The sequence below is a fragment of the Hippopotamus amphibius genome, chromosome 5, assembly GCF_030028045.1.
Source record: "Hippopotamus amphibius kiboko isolate mHipAmp2 chromosome 5, mHipAmp2.hap2, whole genome shotgun sequence".
Lineage (NCBI taxonomy): Eukaryota > Metazoa > Chordata > Mammalia > Artiodactyla > Hippopotamidae > Hippopotamus > Hippopotamus amphibius.
The window spans coordinates 26,749,486-26,772,849 of record NC_080190.1 but is presented as its reverse complement, the minus strand read 5'-3'; the positions used below and the strand labels follow the sequence as shown (position 1 = coordinate 26,772,849).

Sequence of the window (23,364 nt, the reverse complement as noted above, 5' to 3'; positions counted from 1 at the left end):
CAACAAGGACACTGAAGTACTAGCAAGGTTAAGTAACTTTCCCAAGACCAAACAGCTAGTGAGGGGCAATATGGGGGTTAGAACCCAGGCCATCTGGCCCTGGACTCCACCCTCTTCACCAAGATAAAATAAGACATGGTTCCCGCTTTTCAAAAACTCCAGTTTTCAAAATCTCCATGACCACAGAGGAAGAAACTGAAGCTCAGAGCTATCTTTCTGACTTTCTCCAAGTCACATACTCCTGCGACTAAAGGCAATGTTACTTTGCTTCATTGAATGCATCTGTTCCCCAAAAAATTTAGCAGAAGAGGGGTACCAGGGTGGCGAATGTGACCCTGGAGCCCAAAAAGAGAGAGGAGGCCCCAGCAGCAAGTCTGAAGTATCCCAAGACGCCAAAGCAGACGAACAAGGCTCACTCACTGCCCTGGCCATTGTGACTTGTGACTGTCTACTGTCGGGGTGTATTCATGCCTCCAGACGTTTGGGGGCAGTGTTATTTATAGGCCACATTTCTATTTATATTTTCATTGAATTCTTGCTCACCCTAGCTAGATCCCCGCCCCCCTCCCAGAACCTAGGGAGGAAAGGATAAGAACTGAATTCTTTTTTACCAAGTGTGTCAGGGCAAAGGTGAAGGTCAAAGCCTTGGCTGTGTGTGCAGCCTTTCAGCAGGAGCTCTTCATGGGGAAGCATTCAGGACAAGAGGGCTTTCTACACTTTCCAAAGGAAATGGGGGTTGGGGGAGAACACAAAGCTGGCCTTATACAGAGGCAGCCGCATTCTGCCAACAAGGTGGGATTTGAGGTAGGCCTAGAAGACCTCTGTTCCCCTAAAATGTTTTCCCTTTTGCATGATATTTCATCATTAGGCATTTATTCCTTTGGTCTTAATAGCTATTAGACGACAAAATGTTGGGACTGTGTGTGAGAAAACCTAGACAGTATCAAGTCCAATCCTTGTGTTTCACAGGTGGGGAAACTCAGGCTCATGGGGGGATCTGAATGAATAAGACATGGTTCCTGATCTTCAAAAACTCCGCTTTTCAAAGTCCCCATGATCAGGGAGGAAGAAACTGAAGCTCAGAGGTATTTTCTGACTTTCCCCAAGTCACATGCTGCTGGGGCTAAAGCCAGGTCTGATTCCTTTCTGAATAAATGGAAATCTATTACCACACACAGGAGACCATCCCAATGGCGGAAGAGCTGTCGGACACAGCAAAAGAAACTGGGGACAGTAAAGCAGGCTCAGAATTCCTCTCTCACCCAGTTTTAGGAATGAGCAAGTAAAACCAAGTGACATTTCCTAAGGTTCTATTTGGTGTCCTGGTTTTAGGGTCATATAGAGAAATAAAGGTAAAATGGGACTTCTTTCTTATTTTTAGTCCCTAAATGGTGGTTTAGGAAACAGTATCTGTGATGATTGTCACTGCATGGTTAGTTTATAAATTTGTGTATACAAAGCCAGCTGCCAAAAGTCATTCCTTTTGGGTACTATGCCTGCAATTCCAGCATCTAACACCAGGTGGCTGGTTAAAGTTGAGTAGGTTAAGTGAAAGGTAACTGAGAAAATACTGTCATCTAGATAAGACCTTTACTGTCAGCACATGACACTTTATTAAAAGGACAACACTGATCAACCTCTAATTGACACAGTGAAAAAATCGTAACACAAAACTTGAAATAAAGTTTAAAGAAATGCAAACACTCCAGTGCAGGTGGCATACCCCTTCTAGCCTGAGTCTTCATCCGTAAAGTGTGGTTGCTGTCATTAAAAGAGATTAATATAAGCACATGAAACCTTTTGCACAATATCTGGCAAAAGTAAGTGCTTAATAAACATAGCCATAATTCTTAAGTAGAAATCTTCTCTCATTCATAACTGTTTAATCTGTTAAAAGTTCCAAGCTTCACACACAGTTCCTCAGAAAGCTGTTTGCAACTTTTCTCCTGAAGCCAGTTTAACAAAAAGGTATCTCTGGACCACTCAGCTCATGTGTGAGCTCTCTTTCTAAAGCAAGTCTTTCCTTAGTTGTGGCTCCCCGGCTCCTTAGCTCCTTAGTTGCAGCTAGTGGACTAGCCACAATTAAGGAGCACACGTGCCACAACTAAGGAGCCCATCTGCCACAACTATGACCTAGTGCAACCAAATAAATAAATAAATAAATAAATAAAAATAAAGCAAGTCTTCTATTGAAAGAGAAGGGTTCTGCCAATCACACAGGTCTTACTTAAGCCATCTTCACCAATTACCAGCTATTAAAGTTGTAAATTCGTCTTTCAGATCAGAAACAAGAAGCTGAGAAGTAAGAAGAACCTTGCTAATCAGAGAAGGCACCAAATAACCAGTCACTGGCTTGTCTCAACTCTCTTCCTTTGGCTTGTTTTGAAACTTAGGTCTGCAATAATTTTTTTATACAGAAGAGCAAAAGATATTCCTTTAAAATCTCGGTTTATTTTTTTTTGTCTTTACCTTTTTGCTGGAGACTCCTTAAAAGAGACCCTGCTAATAAATAAATAAAATTAAAAAAAAAAAAGAGACCCTGCTAACAGTACCACACAACTGGACACGTAGACTTTAGATACACTCATGCCATGTTACCCTCAAAAACACCAGTGGTTCCTAGGCCAGTGTCTCCCATATCCAGAGAGACTTTTGAAACAACAGGCTTAGCAATCGCCTTGGCCCCAAACTTCATCCCATCTTGGAAGGGAGGGGAGAGTGTTTTGACTTGCAGCTGACAATGGAGTATGGCTGGGGCCAGAGCATCCTCCTGGTTAGGCTGGTGATGGGGGACAGAGGGCTGTGCTGTGACTTACACCTCCATCCCACAGGGACCCAGAAACAGGCAGGCAACTCAGGTGTATGTAGGGATGTGAGACCAACGGACCGGCCCTCACAGGTTACCTGTGGGAAGCCTCGTCTCCCGTGCACCTCTGCTTTAGGTCAGAAATTGACCTACAGACACAAGGTTCAGTGGTTTATATTATGTGAACAGCCTGAATGTAATCAGACACCCAAGAAGTGCTGAAAACAATCAGCCAGCCTACCAAGGGGCTTCACTGGACCTTAAAACAGTGCTTCTCAAAATTTCCTGCACATACAAATCATATGCGCATATCATTGAAATGCAGACTGTAACTTAGTGGGTCTGAGGCAGGGCCAAGATGCTGCATTTCTAACAAGCTCTCAGACGATGCTTGTGTTCTTGATCTGTGAACCACATTTTGAGCAAGACCTCACTCTTGGAAAAGAGCCCAGAGAGACAGCTCACCCTTTTGTGTCAAGCCCTGCACTGACTCACCAAATCACCATCATGTATTGAGTGCTTGCTGTGCACTTCAGATAACATTTCATTGGATGCTCTCAACAGCCCTGGGGGTATTTCACAGGTGAGGGTCATGATGGAGGTGCAGAGATGCTAAATAAGGCTGGCCCTGGGTTGCGAGGCTAGGCTATGGAGCAACTGAGGTGAGATTTGACCTTAAGGCCTCTAGGGCTGAGATGCAACACTTATCTGCCTCCATCCTGTAAAAAGCACAGTTTCGGACAACGAGCACCCAGATGTGAACCCAGATGTGTCTGAGCCCAAAGCTGGCGTGTGGAACCACCACGCTCTGGGGCTAGCAGAGGTGAGGAGTCACACAGCTTCCTTCAGCAATGCAGCTTTGGAAATTCTCCCTGAGATCTGCCCCATTCCTTCTCACTAAGGGGAAATCCAGCCCTTGCGCTCTGGCCTGGGGGGAAACAGAAGCGTAGCCCTTTTCCCTGACTCCCTCTGCCCCTGAAGGGTAGAGAAGGGCTAGGCTGCCAGCTCCACCCCCCCATCCCCACCCCCAGCCGACTCCCGCTTCCTCCTCTGCCTTCTGAAGGTGCATTCAGGTGAACAGACTCCACCTTCAGGCCATGCCAGTCCCTCAGGCCCACTGTGGTCTGCAGGCTGGGCAGCCTGGCATCCTGGGGCCTCCTCAGCGGACGTCAGTCCTTGGAGCTGCGGAGGTGAAGGGGGAGGAGGTGTTTTCAGGGCCCAGGGCAACTGTACTGCTCGAAGCCAGGAGGCCTCTGGATGAATGGTGCATCAGTTCATATGGGCCTGGGGCATCTCCAAGAGTCAGCTCAGTTCCTGCCAGGGAAGAGCTCTGGCCTGGGGCTCTGTCCTTGGGCTGGGTCCAGGTGGGGTGACCTTGGAGAGCAGTGGAGGGGTCAGGCCAGGGACACTGTGGAGATTTGCCACCAGCACCCCTTACCTCCTAAGAAGGGGGCCCCTGAGCTCCCTCTCAATGGACCTCAGTGTTCTTCCTGCACCACCACTATCCCTGCCACCCCTCCTATCCCCCTGGACCCAGAAGCCAGAGCGCCTAGTGCCCGGAGGCTCCTGGGGAGGGAGGCGGGACTCCCCACCACAAAGCATCTTTCATATGTGCCAAAGCCTTCAGCTATCTCAGGGAGGAGGGAGGAAGTTTCCTTTCACCCTCAGGGTGAAGTCCAAGGCCGGAGTAGGGGGAAAAGTCCTGGGAAAACTGGGTCTGCATCTCCGGCTGGGCTGCCCCCAACAGAACCTGGGCATCGTTATTCTCGACCCCTCCCTCACCCTCAGCTCTGATCCACCAGTGAAGCCTTCTGGCTGTTCCTCTAAAATATATCTCAGACCTACTTCCCTCCAGCCACTGCCCAGCCCGGGCCAAGCTACCCTCCTCTCTCGCTGTGCCCTGTCCAACCTCCAAGGGTCTCCCCCGCCCATGCTCGCTCCTTTCCCTTCCAGTCTGTCCCACAGGCTCAACAGAGGGATCCTTTCGAAATATCAATAGAAATCTGATCACAGGGCCTCAGCTTAAAACCTTCAGAGGTCTCTCATCCCACCTAGGACAAATCCTCACCTCTCAGCCTGGCCCATGACAACAGCACAGCCTGGTCCTGTGTGGCAGCCACACTGAAAGCTCACATGGCCTCATCAGCCAGGTTTCTCACGACACCCCCAGGGACCCACCCAGCACCTGCTTCCTTCTGCCTCAGCTGCCCTCTTGCTCTCTCACTTCTATCACACCTGAGCTCAGGTAAGTGACCTGACAGTCATCTACACCTGAGTGTGAATTTACTGACAGCGCCACTCCCAGGGCACACTTGAGTGCCCTCTAAGCAGGAGTGAAAGGATTTGACCCTTGAAAAAGAATGTTCGGGCATCAGGTAAGCAAACCATTTCCAGGGGAGAGAGGATAGGGGAGATCATGAATGTCACAGAGACTCGAAATCACTGGCCTCTGGTGACTTTGCCAACATGCAAGACGATCCCTGGTTGCTCTAGCGAACTTCTAGTTTAACGTATGCAACGTTGTGCCCCAGTGATTAGCAAGAGTCACACCAGAATCCAGCACTCTGGCTCCCCATCCAGGGCACATTTTTCTGCACATTAAATTAGGTGGACTGAGACCATGAAAAGAATGCATTTCTGCTTAGGTCAGAGGCTTCTTGTGGGAGATACTCTAGGATACACTCCATCCAGGCCTGGGAGTTTGGGGTGGGCATGCAGGAGGCTGATTCCCTTCTAGAATCATCTCTGGACAAGGAAGACACATAGCATGTGGTAACGAAGTGACCTGACTCTTTCCCTGGTTTTGAACTGGGGGGATGACACAAGGGGAGGACTGGGGGGCCTGATCCACACTGACTTTCAAAAGTAAAAAGGGCCCTCGAATGGCTGCCTCCTGCAAAGCTCCTTATTCAAAGCGAGACCTGGCAGCTCTGCAGCTAGAGCTGCGAAGCTCCTGACCCTGCTCTGTTATCATGGCGTCGGGTCCAGGGACGCTCAGACTCCTCCCACCTTTCAGCCCCAATCAACCATCTGGATCATCAGCTTTTCAGAAAGAATCTCCTTGCAGCTTTGCAAGTTACCACAGGGAAGGAAGGAGCAGCCGGAAGTGCAATCAGGGCTGAACTGTGGAGCTGAGGCAGCACGGAGAGGGCAGGCAGGCAGGGGGCCACGCAAAGGAAACCCACGCGTCCTGCAGCCGAGCCACCAGGCTTGCAGCTCGGGAGCCTCTCCCTTTGCAGGTCACACAGCGCGTTCTAGGCATAGCACGCTTGGACCACCGTCCCAAACCATGATCAACGCGTTTGGCAGATGAGGAAACCGGCCCCGGAGGCCTGTGACCGGGCCAAGTGGCAGAGCTGACACACACGTGTGGAGCTGCCTCATTCCTGAACAGCTGTGCCACGGGAGGCACACTTTGAAGTCCCCTGGTTCCACAACTCCTGTCTGCCTGGCTTGCCGTGGCGATTCAGCCCCCACACTCCCCACCTGCTTCACACACTTCTTGCTGTTCTTAAACATCCACACTGTCCCACTTAGCTTGCTGGCTCCTCAGCCGGGCGCCCCGGGCGTCCCGGGCGCTGACCTGCCCGCGCCTGGCTCAGTTTGGGTGTCACCTCTGTAAAGCGGCCTTTTTGGACCACCTAATCTCAGATGCCGCAGCCACATGGCCTGGCTATTTTTCTTTGTTTCTTTTTTCTTTCTTTTTTTTAAATTTTATACTCTAAGTCATATTTTTTTGTTTTGTCTTTGTTTTAATTTAATTTTTATTTTATATTGGAGGATAGTTGATTTACAATGTTATGTTAGTTTCAGGTGTATAGCAAAGTAATTGAGTTATTCATACACACATATCCATCATTTTTCGGATTCGTTTCCCATATAGGTCATTACAGAATATTGGGTAGAGTTCCCTGTGCTCAACAGCAGGTTCCTGTTGATTATCTATTGGGTTGGCCAAAAAGTTCATTTGGTTTTTTCCATAACACCTTAAAAAAGTCCCAAACAAACTTTTGGGCCAACCCAATATCTTATATATAGTAGTGTGTGTATGTTAACCCTAAACTCCTAATTTATCCCTCCCCCCACAGACACATTCCCCCTTTGGTCTGGCTATTTTTCTTTCTGGCACTTATCACTACTGGAAATTGCTTATTTGTTTGCTTCCTGACTTCCCCACTGGAAGTGAACTTCCTGAGAAGAGGGGCCCAGTCTACCTCATTCTCAGCTACATCACCGGTGCCTACAGCTGGGCCTGGCAGGTAGTAGCTGCTCAATGAATGCCTGCGGCAGGAATGCATGCACGCAGCTCTTGCACGTAGTGTTCAGAACTGGATGCCGACAGCTGGCCCTGGGAACCGCTGGCCCCAGATTACAGAGTGAGAGAATGATGTGGGGAGGTAGGGGCAGTAATTACAGCAAGAGAAGACCCAGCACTTCCAGAGAAGGTTAGAGGAAAGTTGCTTTTAAAACAACACACGGTGCCTCTTAGGCCTCTAATCTTGTTGATCTTTTGAAAACCCTGGCATTACCAGCAGACCCTATTTTTCCTCCTTCATCATGTAGGTTTGCCGTTTCTTGCCATCCCAGGTCATCAGTGGGACTCAGAAACCTCTAGGGCCCTCTCCCTTGGGGGCTGCAGCACCTGCCAGTGTCTCTGAGCTGCTGATTCCCTCACAGCCTCCCAGGCCCTTTGGGAAGGGCTTTCTCAGGCTGATGCCTGGTGGGGACAAGCAGAACGGCCTACAGCCCAGGGAGAGGGTCAGCTCTCCCCTGTGCCATGGACCAGCTCTAGCTAAAGACATCCCTCCCCCCTGCTTCCTTCTGTGCTGGAACAAACACCGGATCTGCTGCACAGGGCGCTGGGGGGCAGGGAGAGGAAGGATCTGGAGACCGTGCTTACAATTCACCCAGCACCCTCCTGCACTGGGGCTCCAGGCTGCCTCTTTACTAAGGGGCTGGTATGTAAGCTGGTGAGCTGGTACCAAAGAATGAAACATGTCTGTTTTCTAAAAATACACCCCTCTAAGCTTGTGAGGTCACGAGGCTGCCTGCAGGCAGGAGGCACCTCCTTTGATTAAGGTGATAATCACTTTTCTTCCTAAGCAATCTAGCTTCTCCATGCCTCACCAATCCAGGAGTATGTACACTTGGGGGTGGGACTGACTGTGCTATTAGGATGAAGGGGCTTTCTGGAAGCTCAGAGGCCCAGTACCAGTCAGCACAGAGACAAAGATGGCTTGCAAGTGGGAGGAGACCTTGCATAGCCTTTGCCAAGTGAGTTCACCTCTTTCTGCTCTGCTGCCTGGCTTCTGAAGCCCCTTGGTCCCTGGTCGCAGTGGTTTGCTTTTACATCAGCAGCTACACACTCTACTTCACTCTGTAATGACCATTTCCTCCCAGGGAGCCTCCTTGGGCTGGCAACTGCAAGATATACAGGAAATCTACTCCAATCCCAGGATGGGCAACAGGAGATGGATTTTCCACAATAGTCTTTTAAAATAAAGCAGAAAGTTCCACGTAAACAGTAGGCTGCCCATCCCATCATGCTTGGTCCAGTATCCTAAAGAACTTCACTTCTGTCTACCCCTTCCAAAAGCAGGAGACCCCAGAAAGCACCAGATACACTTGTTGTGAGACAGTTCTCTCTGGCTCTCTTGTACTTCTACATGTCTTGTCAACAAAGCACTACCTGCCTTTCATTCTGGATTATCTTTTCAAAGGTGTTTGTATAGAAAACAGCTTTAGAAGACAGAGGCAGTGTCTTGCTCTAGAGCAAACAGCAAGTTTGCATAGAGCCTTGAGAGATTGGGATAGTCTCTCTCCAGAGCAAAAGGGGTAGTTTTGCTTACTGCCCGTTATAAAAGATGTGGGGACTTCCCTGGTGGCGCAGTGGTTAAGAATCCACCTGCCAATGCAGGGGACACGGGTTCAAGCCCTGGTCCAGGAAGATCCCACATGCCGCAGAGCAACTAAGCCCACGTGCCACAACTGCCGAGCCTGTGCTTAGAGCCCACAAGCCACAGCTACTGAGCCCACGTGCCACAACTACTGAAGCCCGCATGCCCAGAGTCTGTGCTCCGCAGCAAGAGACACCACCGCAATGAGAAAGCTGCATACTGCAACGAAGAGTAGCCTCTGCTTGCTGCAACTAGAGAAAACCCTCGCACAAAAACGAAGACTCAATGCAGGGAAAAAAAAAGGATGCGGGCTCCTTAAGATCTGGTTCCGCTCCTATAAGGTAACCCAGTGCATGTGCAGGCATGGCTCTGGGCCCATGGGGTCAAGCCCTATGGGACCTGGAGGCAATGGGAGCTGATACTCATACTGCTTGCCGTGCCACCATGAAGTCCTTTGTCTTTGACCCAGGAGTCTCGTGTTTTCAGCTGGCATCCATGAAACTGGAGTAAGCTACCTTAATTGGCTTGCAAGTAGGGTAAAATCTCAGATCTTTCACAGTTGGTAGGCTAATTGTGCTCCTACTGGGGTCAACACCGCTGCCCAATCTCTGAGCACCAGGTCTGCCCTGATTCCAGCAAACTCAGAAGTCCCCAATTATAAAAATATACATAAACCAAAAAAAAAAGAATTACTTAAAAAAAAAAGAATGCTTTACTTTGCAAAAGGACTTATCATGTGCCTCTTTTAAAGAGGACAGTATTTAGGACACCTAAAAGATGATGTGACTTGTCCCAAAGAGCAGAATTTACACAAAAGTTTTCAGGACTAAGCCTTAATGTAAGACAGGGTTCAGCCCTGCTTTTCTCTTGGAGGTGGGAATGCCAAGAGGTCAGGCCTGGGGATGGAACTTCTCAGGAACTATTGTAGAACCACTGTCTCCTCCCTAAAGACCAGCTGGCATGCTCGCTTACTAGCCCTCTCTATCTCCTTACATAAAAGTCAATTACTTGGGTCTGTAATTGTAGTTAACTGAGTTGTGTCAATATCAGTTTCCTGGGTTTGATAATGTCGCTACATAAGGTATTACCACTGGGGAAGCTGGGCAATGCGCACACAACTCAGTGCTACATGATGGTGGAAAGGGATTTGACCTCTCCTTAAACTGGGAATAAGGCCACCTGCCCTGTAGATTGGTAGTGGAATCGGAGGGGAGGAATATAGTGTGCCTAGGAGTTTTGCAACATCTTATGAGTCTATAATTAATTCAAAATAAAGTTTAAAAAAATGCTGTGACTTAAGAAATCAAATACCCAATCTTTTCAGATTCATAATTAAATGAAGACAGTACTCTGACTGCCAGAGGAGCAAGTGCATAACATGTGAACCATGGATTCCTTCTCTCAACTCCTCTGCTTTCTTTGTCATTTCCACCAGCAAACGAGCCCCCAGCCAGGGGCCTGCCGCCAGGTGGGCCAATGCAAAGCAGCTGGCCTAACGCTTCAAAGATACCCCAGACCTCATGCCCAGGCAGCAGAAATGCACATCATGTCCTGTCACCTCCAAAGCTAAAAGTGAGGTCCCTCTGGAGAAAACAGGTGCTCTCTGCTTCCTCCCCATTCGGTTTCCCTGGCTCTGAAATTCCAGGCAAAGCAAAGGGCTGGCAGAGCTGTTCCCGAGGCTGGCTGCTACCCTCTCCAGGTTGTAGGAGCAAAGCCTGCTGGATTACCTCAGCGTCTTTGAGCTCTCTGAGGTTCTGCTGAGTCACTGCTGCAAGGCTTAGCCCGGGGGAATCAGCAGGTGACTGCAGACGCCCTCTCCAAAGGCAGGGAGTTGGCAACAGAGACTCCAGCTGGTGTTAGGTAGTACAGCATACCTGCAGGTGCCCTGTCTGGAGCGCCTTACTAGCTGATGCTCCCACCCCGCACTCCATGGGTATCGGCTGCTAAGGGCTCACAGCTGCCCCTTCTCCAGGCACATGCCCTCAGCTCTCAAAAGAGCACCTGCCCATATCTCACACTTCTGGGAGAGGAGGCTGCTCACAGATCATAATGACTGATATACTGCTATAGGGAATATAAAACTTGTCCCCTAGGATGGGACAACTCTGTGGTGCCATCCTCCAGAGCTTCTCACAGGATCAGGCTGAGGCCAGACTTAGCAGAACCCATATCTTGGCCCAGTGTCCTCCCCTGCCCTGTGCTGCTTCCTTCACTGCCCTAGGATGTTCACCCAAGAGCAGCCCTCAAAAGTCAACTTGCCTAAGAATCCTCGTCTCAGGCTCTGCTTTTCAGAACCTGACCTAAGAGGCAGCATTCATCACCACCCTCCTCTAAAACCCTCCCCTCCTGGGGGAGCTCCTTTGACTCAGGGTTGCAGGGTGGCTTGGGAACCCTCATGCCCACTCAGCCCTTACTTGCTTAGTTCTGCTATGTTGGTTGTTTTTCTTCAATCTTGTTCCTTCCTGTCCAAGTTAAGGACTGACTGAAGTATGAAAGGGTTATGGTAGTTCCTAGCGGGTGAGGGGAAAGCCAGGAACAGGGCCTGGGAGTCTCTGGGTAGGATTCCAAATGGCCAGCAATGTGCATTCTGAAGTCCTGGAGAGCAAGTGAGCAAAGGGGAAGCTCTGGAGAGAGAGACCCATTGAAGAAAGGGGAGAAACACAGAAAAGCAGGAGAGAAGGAAACCTCCTTTAGAATGGGAAGGGGCGGGGGCGGCAGTCAACCTCCTTCCTCTAGACAGTATCACCCACTATGTACAGGTCACATCTCTATGGGGGCAGGTCCTGTGCTTTTCCCAGGACTCAGGGACAGCAGGGGTGGGGGCAGCTTTCTTTATTAATAGCTGCCATTTGTTGAGCTTTTACTATGGGACAGGAACTGTGCAAAGCCCTTTAAATGAACTCTTTTAATTCCCACCACAAACTTAGAAGAGGAAACTGAAGTTCAGAGGGGTCTCAGTCCTGCCTCATGAAGCAAGTATGTTTTCATCCTTATTTTCCAGATGAGAAAACTGAGGCACAGAGAAGGCGATACAATTAGTAACCAACAGTGTCAGAGTTTCCAGGGGTGAAGCCATGCAGTCTGACTCCTGCGACTTTGGACTGCGGTTGCAGCAGGACATGAGCCGTGCACTTCACCCCACCCAAACCCAACCATCCTTCAAGGTCAGCTCCAGGCTCCCCTCATTCAGGAGGCTTTGCTGCCTTGGGCTCACAATGAGCTCCTTCTGCATCAAAACTGGAATTTCACAGTGGTCGAGAGGTCACATCTTGCCTCAAGTGCTTCTCTGATTAGGGAGTAGTCTTGTCTCTCCCACTAGCCCGAGGGTTCCTTTAGATGAAGGAAACAAATGCGGATCTCCCTGGACTCTGCAGGCCATCCAGTCCCTGGCGCGGGCACTTATTCCTGGGCCCCTCATAAACAGACGCTGAGTGAATGCTAGTGAGGCGCTCTCTCCCTGGAATGCTGGCCTCGAATGGGGGAAAAGCTGGTTCTTTTGAGTAACAGGCAGCCTTCACACCTCGAGGTCAGGTCCACCCGGCACCAGGGCCATGCACTGGCTTCCTCGGCTCTTGGATACTTGTGTCCACAGCATCCTAGCTGGGCTCCCAGGTCCTCGGTGAGCGGAGCATCTGGACTGTACTGGAGCAACATCTAAGGTCATTACAAACCTGGGTGTTGGTTGTTCCAAATTCTGTCGAGACTCAGCAGAAAGCCAGGCAGGGTGCAAAAGTCCCCCACCCCCACCCCTACTCTCTGGGGCGGCTGCCCATAGGTAGGTTTTCATGTCAACAAGCAGGTACTAACCATGGGCTGGCTGCATGCCAGGGATTAATGAGACGCAGACCTGCTTCTTGCAATGGTCCCACTGATCGCTGTCACCCTGGAGAGGCCCTGGCCCAGCAGGAATGGAGGGTGAAGACCACTGTGAGGGAAGGTCCCCTGGGAACCAGCCTGACCCACTAGCTTGGGGAAAGGTAGGGGACGCGGAGAGCCAGGAGGCAGCACCACCCACATGGTTCAGGGCAAAGAGCCCAGTTTGGAGCAGGAGACCAAGTTCTCACCTCAGTTCTACCACTTTCATGGGCAGTTACTTAACATCTCTGAAGCCCAACATCTTCAGTCCTCAAGCAGAAATTATAATGCATGCCACAGTATGGAGATTTGTATACAGTCACAAATAAAAAGCACTTTGTAAGTTGTAAATTCCAACACCAATTGAAGACGTCACAGTAATAGCAGGTTATGACACACCTGAGAAAACTCCCTCGAGATTACATAACATAATCAATTGTCTTAAACATGTTCCAAAAGAGTGTGGGGGTTAATGGCTTTTATGACCAGACAGACCTGGGTTCAAATCCTAACTCTGCCAACGCACAGTCTGTGTTACGCAAGCTGTCAGAGCCTCAGCTGGATCACGGTGCCAGGAGAGGTTGAGAGGAGACGTGTGCTCAATTTAAGGTTATCTGTGATTACAACGGAAGCCAGTGGAAAGAGTTCAGCTTGCAGTTTTTCATTCTTTCATAGGAGAACTTGATCTCTCCATCCTTTTTGTAAAGAGGAAACCAAAGTCCCAGAGCCTGAGAAACTCCTCATAAGTTACACGGCCTGGGGCCAGCAGAGGTGGCCCTGGAGGGGTGGGAGAGGCCCCTGTGAAGACAACGGCCTCCACAATCAGGGGCTTCGGACCCCCTGGGAGTTGTTAACATGCAGGTTGCTAGGTCCACCCGGTCCGGAACTTCTGGTGTAGTAGCCAGCCTTTTCTCGGCCTACAGAGGCCCCTCTCCAGGGTGTCCCCCACCCCATCGGTGAGGCCATGCAAAGCTTACCTGGGAGGAAGGGGATGATTCTCTGCTTGGGGTCCTTCTGGCCACCTTCGATGGGAAATTTATCCAGAAGCTGCATCTGAGGAGCCAGACAGAGGAACAGGATTCAGAAGACTGGAACGGCCCTTCCCCACTCCGCTCCACGGCTCCAGGGCCCCACGGTCCTCCCACGGATGGGCGACGCCTCGAATCCCTCATCTCACAGACGATTAACAAACCACGTGGGGCATGAGTGGGAGGAGGCCAGCGCGCTCCATGCATCAGAGGGGGCGTCTGAACAATCTCAAGGAGGCCTGAGGTTGTAGAGGGAGGTGTCCAGAGATGCCCCAGAGCGAGGCTGGGGTACGGACCAGCAAGATCTCAGGCCAGGCGGCAGCTGGGATTTCCAGAGGCTTCTCTGGACCCCGTTTTTGTTCATGTGTTAGATGCCGGGTGAGCCCGTCAGCCACTCGCCAGCCCAAACGCCCCCTGGGCCAGGATGGGGAAGGCCCCACCTGATGCTTCAGACAGACCCCCCACCTTTCAGAACCGCTCTGCAGAAACAGACCCGTATGTTATGTTAATTGCAAAACCAAATCCAACCCATTGCCCCCACTGCTGGAAGATCCCCTCCCCTGTTTCCTACCTTCCCACCCTGAGATCGCTGCTGTTTTTCCAGGGACAGACCCATTGGAAGCGTTTCCAGGGTTCTGGAAGAACAGCTGTTTTTTCTTCTGCTATTCTGGGCTGAAATTCTGCATAAACTGGAAAAACACACAGGAGACAGGATGGACGAAGCCATGGCCCCTGTGCGCGTGTGTGGTTGGCCTCCCTTCCCAGGCGCGGGCGGGAGGTGGAGCGGCGTGGACAGTGGGATCTAGCCCCGCTGCCCCAGCTGCGTGCCCCTGGGCTGGGCTGCAGGCTTTCTCAGTTGGGCTTCAGGCGCCTCATCAGTCAAATGAGGACGATCCATCACATGGTATCTGAAGTCCATTCCTTCTTTTGAATATTAATTAATATTTATTGAGCGTCTACTTAGAGCACTGGGCACTAAGAAAATAGCAATAAAGAAAAGACACGAAGTCCCTGCCCTCAGGGAGTTTACATTCTAGTTGTGGGGGGAGACACAATAAGCAAATATGCACTGTGTTGGGGGATTTGTGCTATGAAGAAAAATGAGGCAGGGTAAGGTGGTGGGGCAGAACAGGAAGGAACAGTTAATTTATTTTGTTGCCATCTCACAAATCAGATGGCAATTCGGCAGAGACCCACAGGAGGTGAGGAAGCAAGCCACTGTGGAGGGGGAGGATGTTCCAGACAGGGGAAGGGCCGGTGGAGTGGAGTGACCGAGGGGCTGTGATATAGGCAATGAGATCCAGGTGGGGGCCGGATCACAGAGAGGATGGCTTGAGCTACAGGGAAGTGAACAGGCCACAGCGAGGAAGCAGGAAGACCCGTTAGGAGCCAGCTGATGGGCTTGGACCAAAGTGCTGCCTTGGAGGGGGTGACACGGGGTCCTACGCTAGATTTGGTACGTGTGTAGTGTATGTACGTGTGCACGCGCACGTGTGCATATTCCCATCTACCCATCCACCCGCCCAGCTCTAACGCATGATTTTAGGATCCCCTCCTGCACAATCATTATCCAACATACACAGGCTATTTACAGCCCACACGTGAAGGGCGGGTCTTTGTCAGATTCCATTCAAAACAAGACAGCGACTGCACCGTTATTAACTTTCTCTTCCCTGAACACAGTCTAAGATTTAACAAAAGCTGGCTCATGAGTTTTCAAACCCCAGTGTTATAAGTCGACCTCTCCAACATTTAATAATTTCCTGCTGCGTGTAAATATGGACAATGGGCCATAACACTATCAACCTGTTACTTAGGGATTTTTTAATTAATAGATTTTCAAATAAATTCTACATGGAGTAGAACTCTTATTTTCTCCTCTCCCCATTTTCTCACCATATTTCATTTTGTAAATTTTATTTCTGTATTACATAAGTAATTCATGTTCATTGAGGGGAAAAACTAGAAATGACAGACACAGTAGGTGGTCAAAAAGATGGGACTTCCTAGGTGGTGCAGTGGTAAAGAATCCGCCTGACAATGCAGGGGACACGGGTTCGAGCCCTGCCCTGAGAAGATTCCACATGCCACGGAACAACTAAGCCCGTGAACCACAACTATTGAGCCTGTGCTCTAGAGCCCGTGAGCCACAGCTACTGAGCCCATGTGCCGCAACTATTGAAGCCCATGTGCCTAGGGCCCGTGCTCCACAACAAGAGAAGCCACTACAATGAGGAGCCTGCGCACCACAATGAAGAGTAGCCCCCGCTCTCAGCAACTAGAGAAAGCCCGTGTGCAGCAACGAAGACCCAAAGAAGCCAATAAATAAATAAAATAAATAAATTTATAAAAAAAAAAAAAAGAGAGAGAGCAAGAATCACTCATAATCCTTCCCCCTGAAAAAGCAGCATTAATATTTGGGATATATATCCTTTCCAGATGGTCTCACATGCAGTATATAAAATAAGTTCATCAATACTCTCATTACACTATGTAATGACATTGTCCCATGTCAGTGACTACTTCCATATCAGCATTCTTTTCTTTTTTTTTAAACAAGAGTTTTGCTCATTTATTCCAACAGTAGGCATTAGGGCAGTCTGAGGTAGAGGATGCAAAAGATGGATCACATTGTTCTTGTCCTGAGAGATGTGTCAATCCAGGAACAGAGAGGAGGTATCCAAACAAAGACAATACAAGGTAGAAAGTGGTAGATGCCACAAGAGGGGTCCATTTGTTAATTCATTATCCATTCATTCAATGAACATTTGCTTCCTGTCCCATATCTTATCCCAAAGGGAATGAAAGATGAACTAGGGAGAGCCATTGCCCCTGGGGTACTCACAAGCTGATGAGTCTGGGAGACAGAGTCATGAACAGGTAATAGTAATGACCTATGATAGATGCCCCAGCAGAAAGTTCTAGGAAAGGTGAATGTCAAACTCTGCCTGAGAATATCTGGGCAGACTTCACAGAGGAGGTGACATTTGAAGTCGATCTAAGGAATGGATATGAATTCACCAGGAGACTGGATGAAGAAAGTATTTGAAGCTAAAGAACAGCTTATATAAAATCACAAATATGTGAGATGTTCTCGTGCTTAGGAAACATAAGAACTTTAGGGTGGAGAGTTGGCGGGACTTGTGGGAGACCGAGCTACAAAGGTGGATTGGGATGAATGGTGGGGAGGCTTGTATGTCATCCCCCAAAGATTTAGTTCCTCCTGTGGTCGATGAACAGCCCCTGATCCGTATCAGCATTCTTAATGGTGACTCAGAATTTCAATGTTTGAATGGGGCGTGGTTGATCTACCTGCTCTCTACTGTTGGATATTCACTGCTACATGTAATACCAAAGTGAACACCCTTTCCATGTACCTACGTACCTTTCTTAACACTGTTTCTATTTCTTTTGTTTCATCTCACTGAAATCTATGCAACTTTATAGGTGCCTTAAATCTCTTCTGGAAGAAGATTGAGGATAAATAAATGGATATAACTAATATGTTGTAGACCAAGCCTGAGGCCTCTGAGCAGCAGCTTCATAGGATTTCTAAGGAGGAGCACAGAGATGATGAGCAGAAAGGCAGGCCCAGCTCATGCCCCCGTGTAGAGTGATTTGCCCCCATCAGACCGCTTTTCTCCCGAAAGGAGGCGGGCTGTGCCCGGCAAGCTGAGGGACTTACCCAAATTGCCCTGTATCTCTTTGGGACTGGCAGGGGTTAGGCTGCAGAAACTTTAAGTTTCTTATCAGCTCTGACATACATTTGTTCTCTGACTCCTAAACTCCTTTCAGACCTAAGATTCTGAGATTCTCACTAACAGTGCATAGGGAAGGGGGTGCCGAGAGAAGTGCACGGGGGCAGGTACGAGTCACACACTCCTTCCTTTCCTCCCAAAACATTTGCTCTGTGCCTTCTAGAGGTCAGCCCTCTGCTAGGGGCTAGAAATAAGTTAAATCACAGTCTTTACACCAAGGAGCTCATGATCTAGATCTAGAGCAGGGCCTCACAGCCTTCAACACGCATACAGAGGCCTTCCGCCAACAGGTTAAAATGCAGGTTCTGATTCAGTGGGTCTGGGCAGGGGCCCAAGATCCTGCATTTCTACCAAGCCCACAGGTGATGCTGAAATTACCATGGACCACAGTAGCTAAGCCATAGAGCTGTCTCATATGGCAGTCACTACTCACATGTGGCTGTTAAGCACTTGAAATGTGGCCCGTCCACACTGAGATGTGCTGTAAGTGTAAAATATATGCCAGGTTTTGAAGACAGTATAAAACAAAAAAAGTGAAATTCTCTTTAACAATTTTTGTACTGATTGCACATTGAAATGACAATATTTTGGATATATCAGTTTAAGTAAAAATACTTTAAAAATAGTTTCACCTATTTTATGTTTTTATGTAGCTACTAGAAGAATTTAAATTATATATATAGTTCATATTATATTTCTATTGGACAGGCTACTCTAGAGCAAGATGGTTCTCAAAATGTAGTTTTAAGTCTGCCCATACCTGACACCTTGGGGCGGGGGGGAGGTGTTTGTTAAAAATGCAGTTTCCTGGGCCCTACCCAGAAGTCTGTGAAGCTTTGGTTTGGTGCTAGAGGCAGACAAGCACGTTTTGGAGTGACAGGGAATGGTGAGGATGTGTGAAAGGGATTCTGTGGGACCTGAAGGAAGAGGTCAGAGAAGACTTCCTGTAGGAAGTGAAGCCAGCTCTGTCTTGGCAGAGTGACGGTCACGTTCCCTGTGCCTTCCCTGCCAAGAGCAGTCTGAACTCTCTCCATGGGTTCACGTGTCTCCTGGAAGGCAAGGGTCATCGGATAGCCCTGCAGATCTGAGTTTTCCCTCAAAAGGCCTCTGAGAATGCTTTGCAGCTGGGCTCTCTCCAACCACCTCCTTCTGTAACAGATTTTCCTCTTCCCCCACCTCTGCCTTAGTCTGTCCCCTGCCCCCCGAGGCCAAGACAAGCCCATCTGCTAAAAGTGCTGGATCAATGCGCCCTCCCCAGAGCCGTGTGCGCCCAGCGGACCTGCCACACTCCACCCCAAGCCCTCAGGTGTTGATCCCAGCACACCTGTCACCTGATCCCACCACCGCCGCTGAGCCTCGCGCCTCAGCATCTGTCCTCCCTGCCATCTCCAGGGCCCACTGGCCACAGGAAGACGATGCACTGCTAACCAGATGCTGGTGACATTTTCTCTGCCCACAGGTCACCTTTCAAAGAAAGCCTCCTACACTCAGTGTAGGGGGCTCGCAAACCTGCCCTGTTCAGTGAAGTGGCCCTGCAGTTTGGCAGAGCGCTGAGTGGTGGGATAAATATAGTGGTCACGTGTGATACACAATCCAAATGTCACCCCACCTGGGGGCCAGGCGGGCTGCGAAGTGGGTTCTGTAACCTGGTGGGTGCCTAACTTGCAGGCCTGGGTCTGATAGAGAGAAGTCACATGAAAGGCTGAGGGGGGGCTGTCTGATGAAGAGGCTGCCCAGACCTTCCCTGAGGAGGAAGCCTGGGTGTGTGGGCAGTGAGGAAGGAAGCTCTGCCCCGCGGAGAACTGCTGCAGCCACCTTTTCGGGCAGGAAGTGGATTCTCCTGTCACTCCAGCAAGGGCCTGACTCAGGCTGGAGGAAAAGCAGGGCCCGTTGCCAGGGTCCTTCTCAGAGTGAGAGGCGTTTGGCTAAGGGAGCCCTCTGCAACCACATCAGAACTCTGCAGCATGTGGGGGACGCCAGGCTGTTTATCTAAGGGGTGGATAGTGTGAGAGATACAGGACAGCTCGGCTCCAAGCGCTGGCCCCAGCCAGAGAAAGCTGATTCGGCAGCTCTTCAAGGGCAGGGCTGAGCAGTAACAACGCTTGGGAGAGAGAAGGGTGGGCCCCGGGCCCAGCTGGGGCACATCTGTAACCCAAGAGGCCAACTCCTTGCCCTTCCGAGAGGGTGGAGTTCCCAGCAACTCCAGCTTTGGGGCCCAAATGCTTGTGACCATTTCCAGCTCAGGAACAAAGGGAACATTAGTTACTACGAGAGGCTGGTGGGTTCTCTGATCTAGAGATTCCCCTTACAAAGAGGCCAAGGTCACCCCATCTCCCTGGGGACTCTGAGAGATCATGGGAAACCTCAGAATTGGTTTGTCCATTCTACTGACTCAGGGCTTACCAGGCCCTGTATTACATGCGGGGACACAGCAGAGAGAATCACAGACAGAGAGAGACAATAATGACACGTGCGACTTTAAGTTCTCATCCTTTGTGGTCTGAAATGCACTTCTCCATTCCCTTCCTTCTTTGATGGCCTTATCAGCAGACATCTACACTGGGAAGCCTTCTTGACCATCCCAGACTAAGGTCACACCACCTCTCTTTGAATTCCAACAGCACTCCTGATTGGTATCCCTATTTCAGTACTTCACACAGTCTTTTGAGATTTTTTTGGATAAGTTCATCTCATTGCCCTCAAGAGGAGGCATCCTCCCCTTGAACGGTCTTCATTCAGTGCAGAAAATCAGTTCAAGATAAATGTATAGGTTTATTCCTTGACTCTGAATTCAATTCCTTTGATCTATATGTCTATCCTAGGTCTGTACCACACCACCTTGATTACTGTAGCTTTGTATAAGTTGTTTTCTTTTTTCAATAGACTTTTTAAAGAGACGTTTTAGGTTCACAGCAAAATTGAGTGGAGAGTACAGGGAGTTCTCATATACTTCCTGACCCCACACATTCCTGGTCTCCCCCTCATCAAAAGTCCATACCAGAGCAGCACATTTATTGCAGTCGATGAAGCTACATTGACAAATAATTATCACCCAAAGTCCATAGTTTACATTAAGATTCATGTTTAGTATTGTACATTTAGGGGTCTGGACAAAAGTATCACACGTGTCCACCATGACAGGGTCATACAGAATAGTTTCACTGCCCTAAAAAACCTCTGTGTTCCACCTAATCATCCCCCACTAACCTGAGTGACCACCAATACTTTACTATCTCCATAGTTTCGCCTTTACTAGAATATCAGATAGTTGGAATCAATACAGTATGTAGCCTTTGCAAAATGGATTCTTTAATTTTTAAAATGTACAATATGCATTTAAGGTTCCTACGTGGTTTTTCACGGCTTGATAGCTCATTTCTTTCTAGCACTGAATAATATTCCATTAGGTAGTGTATTTATATATTTACTTACTGAAGGACATCTTGGTTGCATCCAAGTTTTTATGAATAATGCTGTTGTAAACATCCATGTGCAGTTTTTTGTGTGGACATAGTTTTCAGCTCATTTGGTGGAACACCAAGGATTGCTGATTTGTATGGTTAGAGTATGTTTAATTTTGTAAAAAACTGCCAAACTGTCTTCCAAAGTGGCTGTACCATTTTGCATTCTGACCAGCAATGAATGACAGTTCCTGTCGCTCCACATCCTTGTCAGTGTTTCGGGTTTTCACCATTCTAATATAGTCATGTCACGGTTTCTCGTCATTTTAATTTGCAATTTTCTAATGACATAGAATGTTGAGCACCTCTTCATATGTTTATTTGCCATCTATATATCTTTGGTGAGGTGTCTGTTAAGATCTTTGCTTATCTATTAATCAGGTTGTTCACTTTCTCATTGTTGCATTTTGAGTTCTTTATATACTTTGGATAACAGTCATCTATCAGATATGTCTTTTGCAAATATTTACTCCCAGTCTGCGGCTTGTCTTGTTATTCTCTTGATATATTAAGTTTTGAAACCAGGAAGTATGAGTCCTCCAACTTTGTTTTTCTTCTTCAGGATTGTTCTGGCTTTTTGGAATCCTTTGAATTTTCATATGAATTTTGGGATCAGCTTGTCAGTTTCTGCAAAGAAGCCAGATGAGATCTGACAGCTACGCATAGAATCTGTAGATAAATTTGTGGAGTACTCCTATCTTAACAATCCTGCGTCTTCTAATCCATAAACGTGGGATGTCTTTCCATTTATTTAGTAACATTTTGTTTTAAAGTCTATTTTTTCTGATGTTAGTATAGCCACTACAGCACTCTTGTTTTTGGGATAACATTTTCTAAATGATTTTTTAACGATTTTTTTTTCCACTATATTTTTGGGTTTTTTTTTTTTAGTGTTTAATTTTTTAATTAATTAATTTTTCATTGAAGTATAATTTACAATGTTGTGTTAGTTTCAAGTGTACAGCAAATTTCCCCTATATTTTTGAGTTATTTCTTAATGGTTGCTCTACGGCTTACAGTATACAACTTACCTTATCAGAATCTACTTTAGATTTATACTAAATTCCAGTGAGATACAGAAACATGACTCCTATATCACTATATTCTCTTTCTCTTCTTCGTATTATACATTTATATATGTTACCAACCCAGTAACTGTTACAATTACTAATGTAGCCCTAGTCTGGGAGCCCTAGTCTGGGAGCTGGAGGGAAACACTCCTGTGTTGTGGCCAGGAGTAGAGCTTCTGTCCAGCTGAGATGGGGATGGGGGAGCCAGTTCTGGCTCACATGCTAGGGACTCTTGCCATTCTTATTGAAATTTACTAGATTTTCTTAAATATTTCTCCATTTGCTATATGTATGTATGCCCTTATGACAACTTCCAGAGACTTTTAATTTTTTTTAAATCATTTTTACCACGTATGGTTGTTTAACCAGGGAGGGAGTCCATGGAGCTCACCAAGCAGCCATTCCAGAAGTGCTCTTTTCCCAAGTTCTCTCTGTTCCCTCACACACAAAATTAAATAAGAATTTAAAGTACAGCTAAGAACATAGTCATGATCTGTGTGAGAGGATTCACCATCATGTACTCTGGTCCCTAAAGAGGTTATATTTCTGTTCCATGGGCCTCTCAACTTTGCCCATGTGGCCGGCCCATGTGCTAGTTGCCCACCTCGGTCAGGGGTCATCATGCCTTTGCGGTCTAGCGATTCTCAGAATGGTGGCATAGCTCTGAACTTTCCCATGAAGATATAAAAACAATAGATTTGGAGGTGACTGGACAGCACCTCTAAAACACTAGCAGATCTTTTTGGGGGGAGGGGTTCAGCAGAATTCTCTGTTCAAATGAAATTTAATATCAAACTTCCATACATAATTTTTGGGGGTGTAGATATCCGATCATTCCAGAACAACTTGTTGAAAAGACTATTCTTTTCCCATTGGATTACATTAACTCCTTTGTCAAAAATAAATTACTACGTATGTGTGGATCTACTATTTCTGGACCCTCTGTGTTGTTCTGCTAATAGATAGATATGTCCTGACACAAACACCATCCTTTCTTGATTACTGTAAGTCTTTAGTTATATTTTAAAATCAAAATTTTTCTTCTTTTTCAAAACTGTTTTGGTCATTCTAGATCCCTTGCATTTTTCAATCCATGAACATAGTAAACCTCTTTCATTAGACCTGCTTTTAATTCACTCAGCAATATATTAGAGTTTTCAATGTAGAGGTCTTACATATCTTTCATTAAATTCATTTTTAAATGTTTTATGTGTTTTGAAACCATTATTAATGGTATTCTAAACTGTCAATTTCTAATTGTTTGCTGCTAGTATACAGAAATGCAATTGGTTTTTGTATGTTGAACTTGTATCCTGCAACTTTGTTAAAATTACTTATTTTTGTCTTTTGCAGATTTCTTAGTATTTTCTACATAGACAATCATGTCAGAAAAAAAGAGACCATTATACATCTTCCTTTTTCCAATATGTATGCTTTTTCTTTCCTTATTTCACTGGCTAGAATGTCCAGTATAATATTGAAGAAAAGA

The 23,364-nt window shown here is 47.7% G+C and overlaps 1 protein-coding gene across 7 annotated transcripts in view; it reads right to left on the bottom strand.

Moving 5' to 3' along the window:
* Window positions 1-23,364, bottom strand: part of SH3PXD2A (SH3 and PX domains 2A) — a 240,117-nt gene that overhangs the window by 135,516 nt on the left and 81,237 nt on the right. For all 7 annotated transcript variants that reach the window (XR_009053830.1, XM_057735798.1, XM_057735797.1 and 4 more), the window contains one exon: window positions 13,536-13,611. Coding sequence is in view for 6 of the 7 variants with exons in the window: in XM_057735798.1 (XP_057591781.1) it covers window positions 13,536-13,611 (76 nt within the window). In the remaining variant the exon portion in view is untranslated. The remainder of the gene's footprint in view (window positions 1-13,535; window positions 13,612-23,364) is intronic.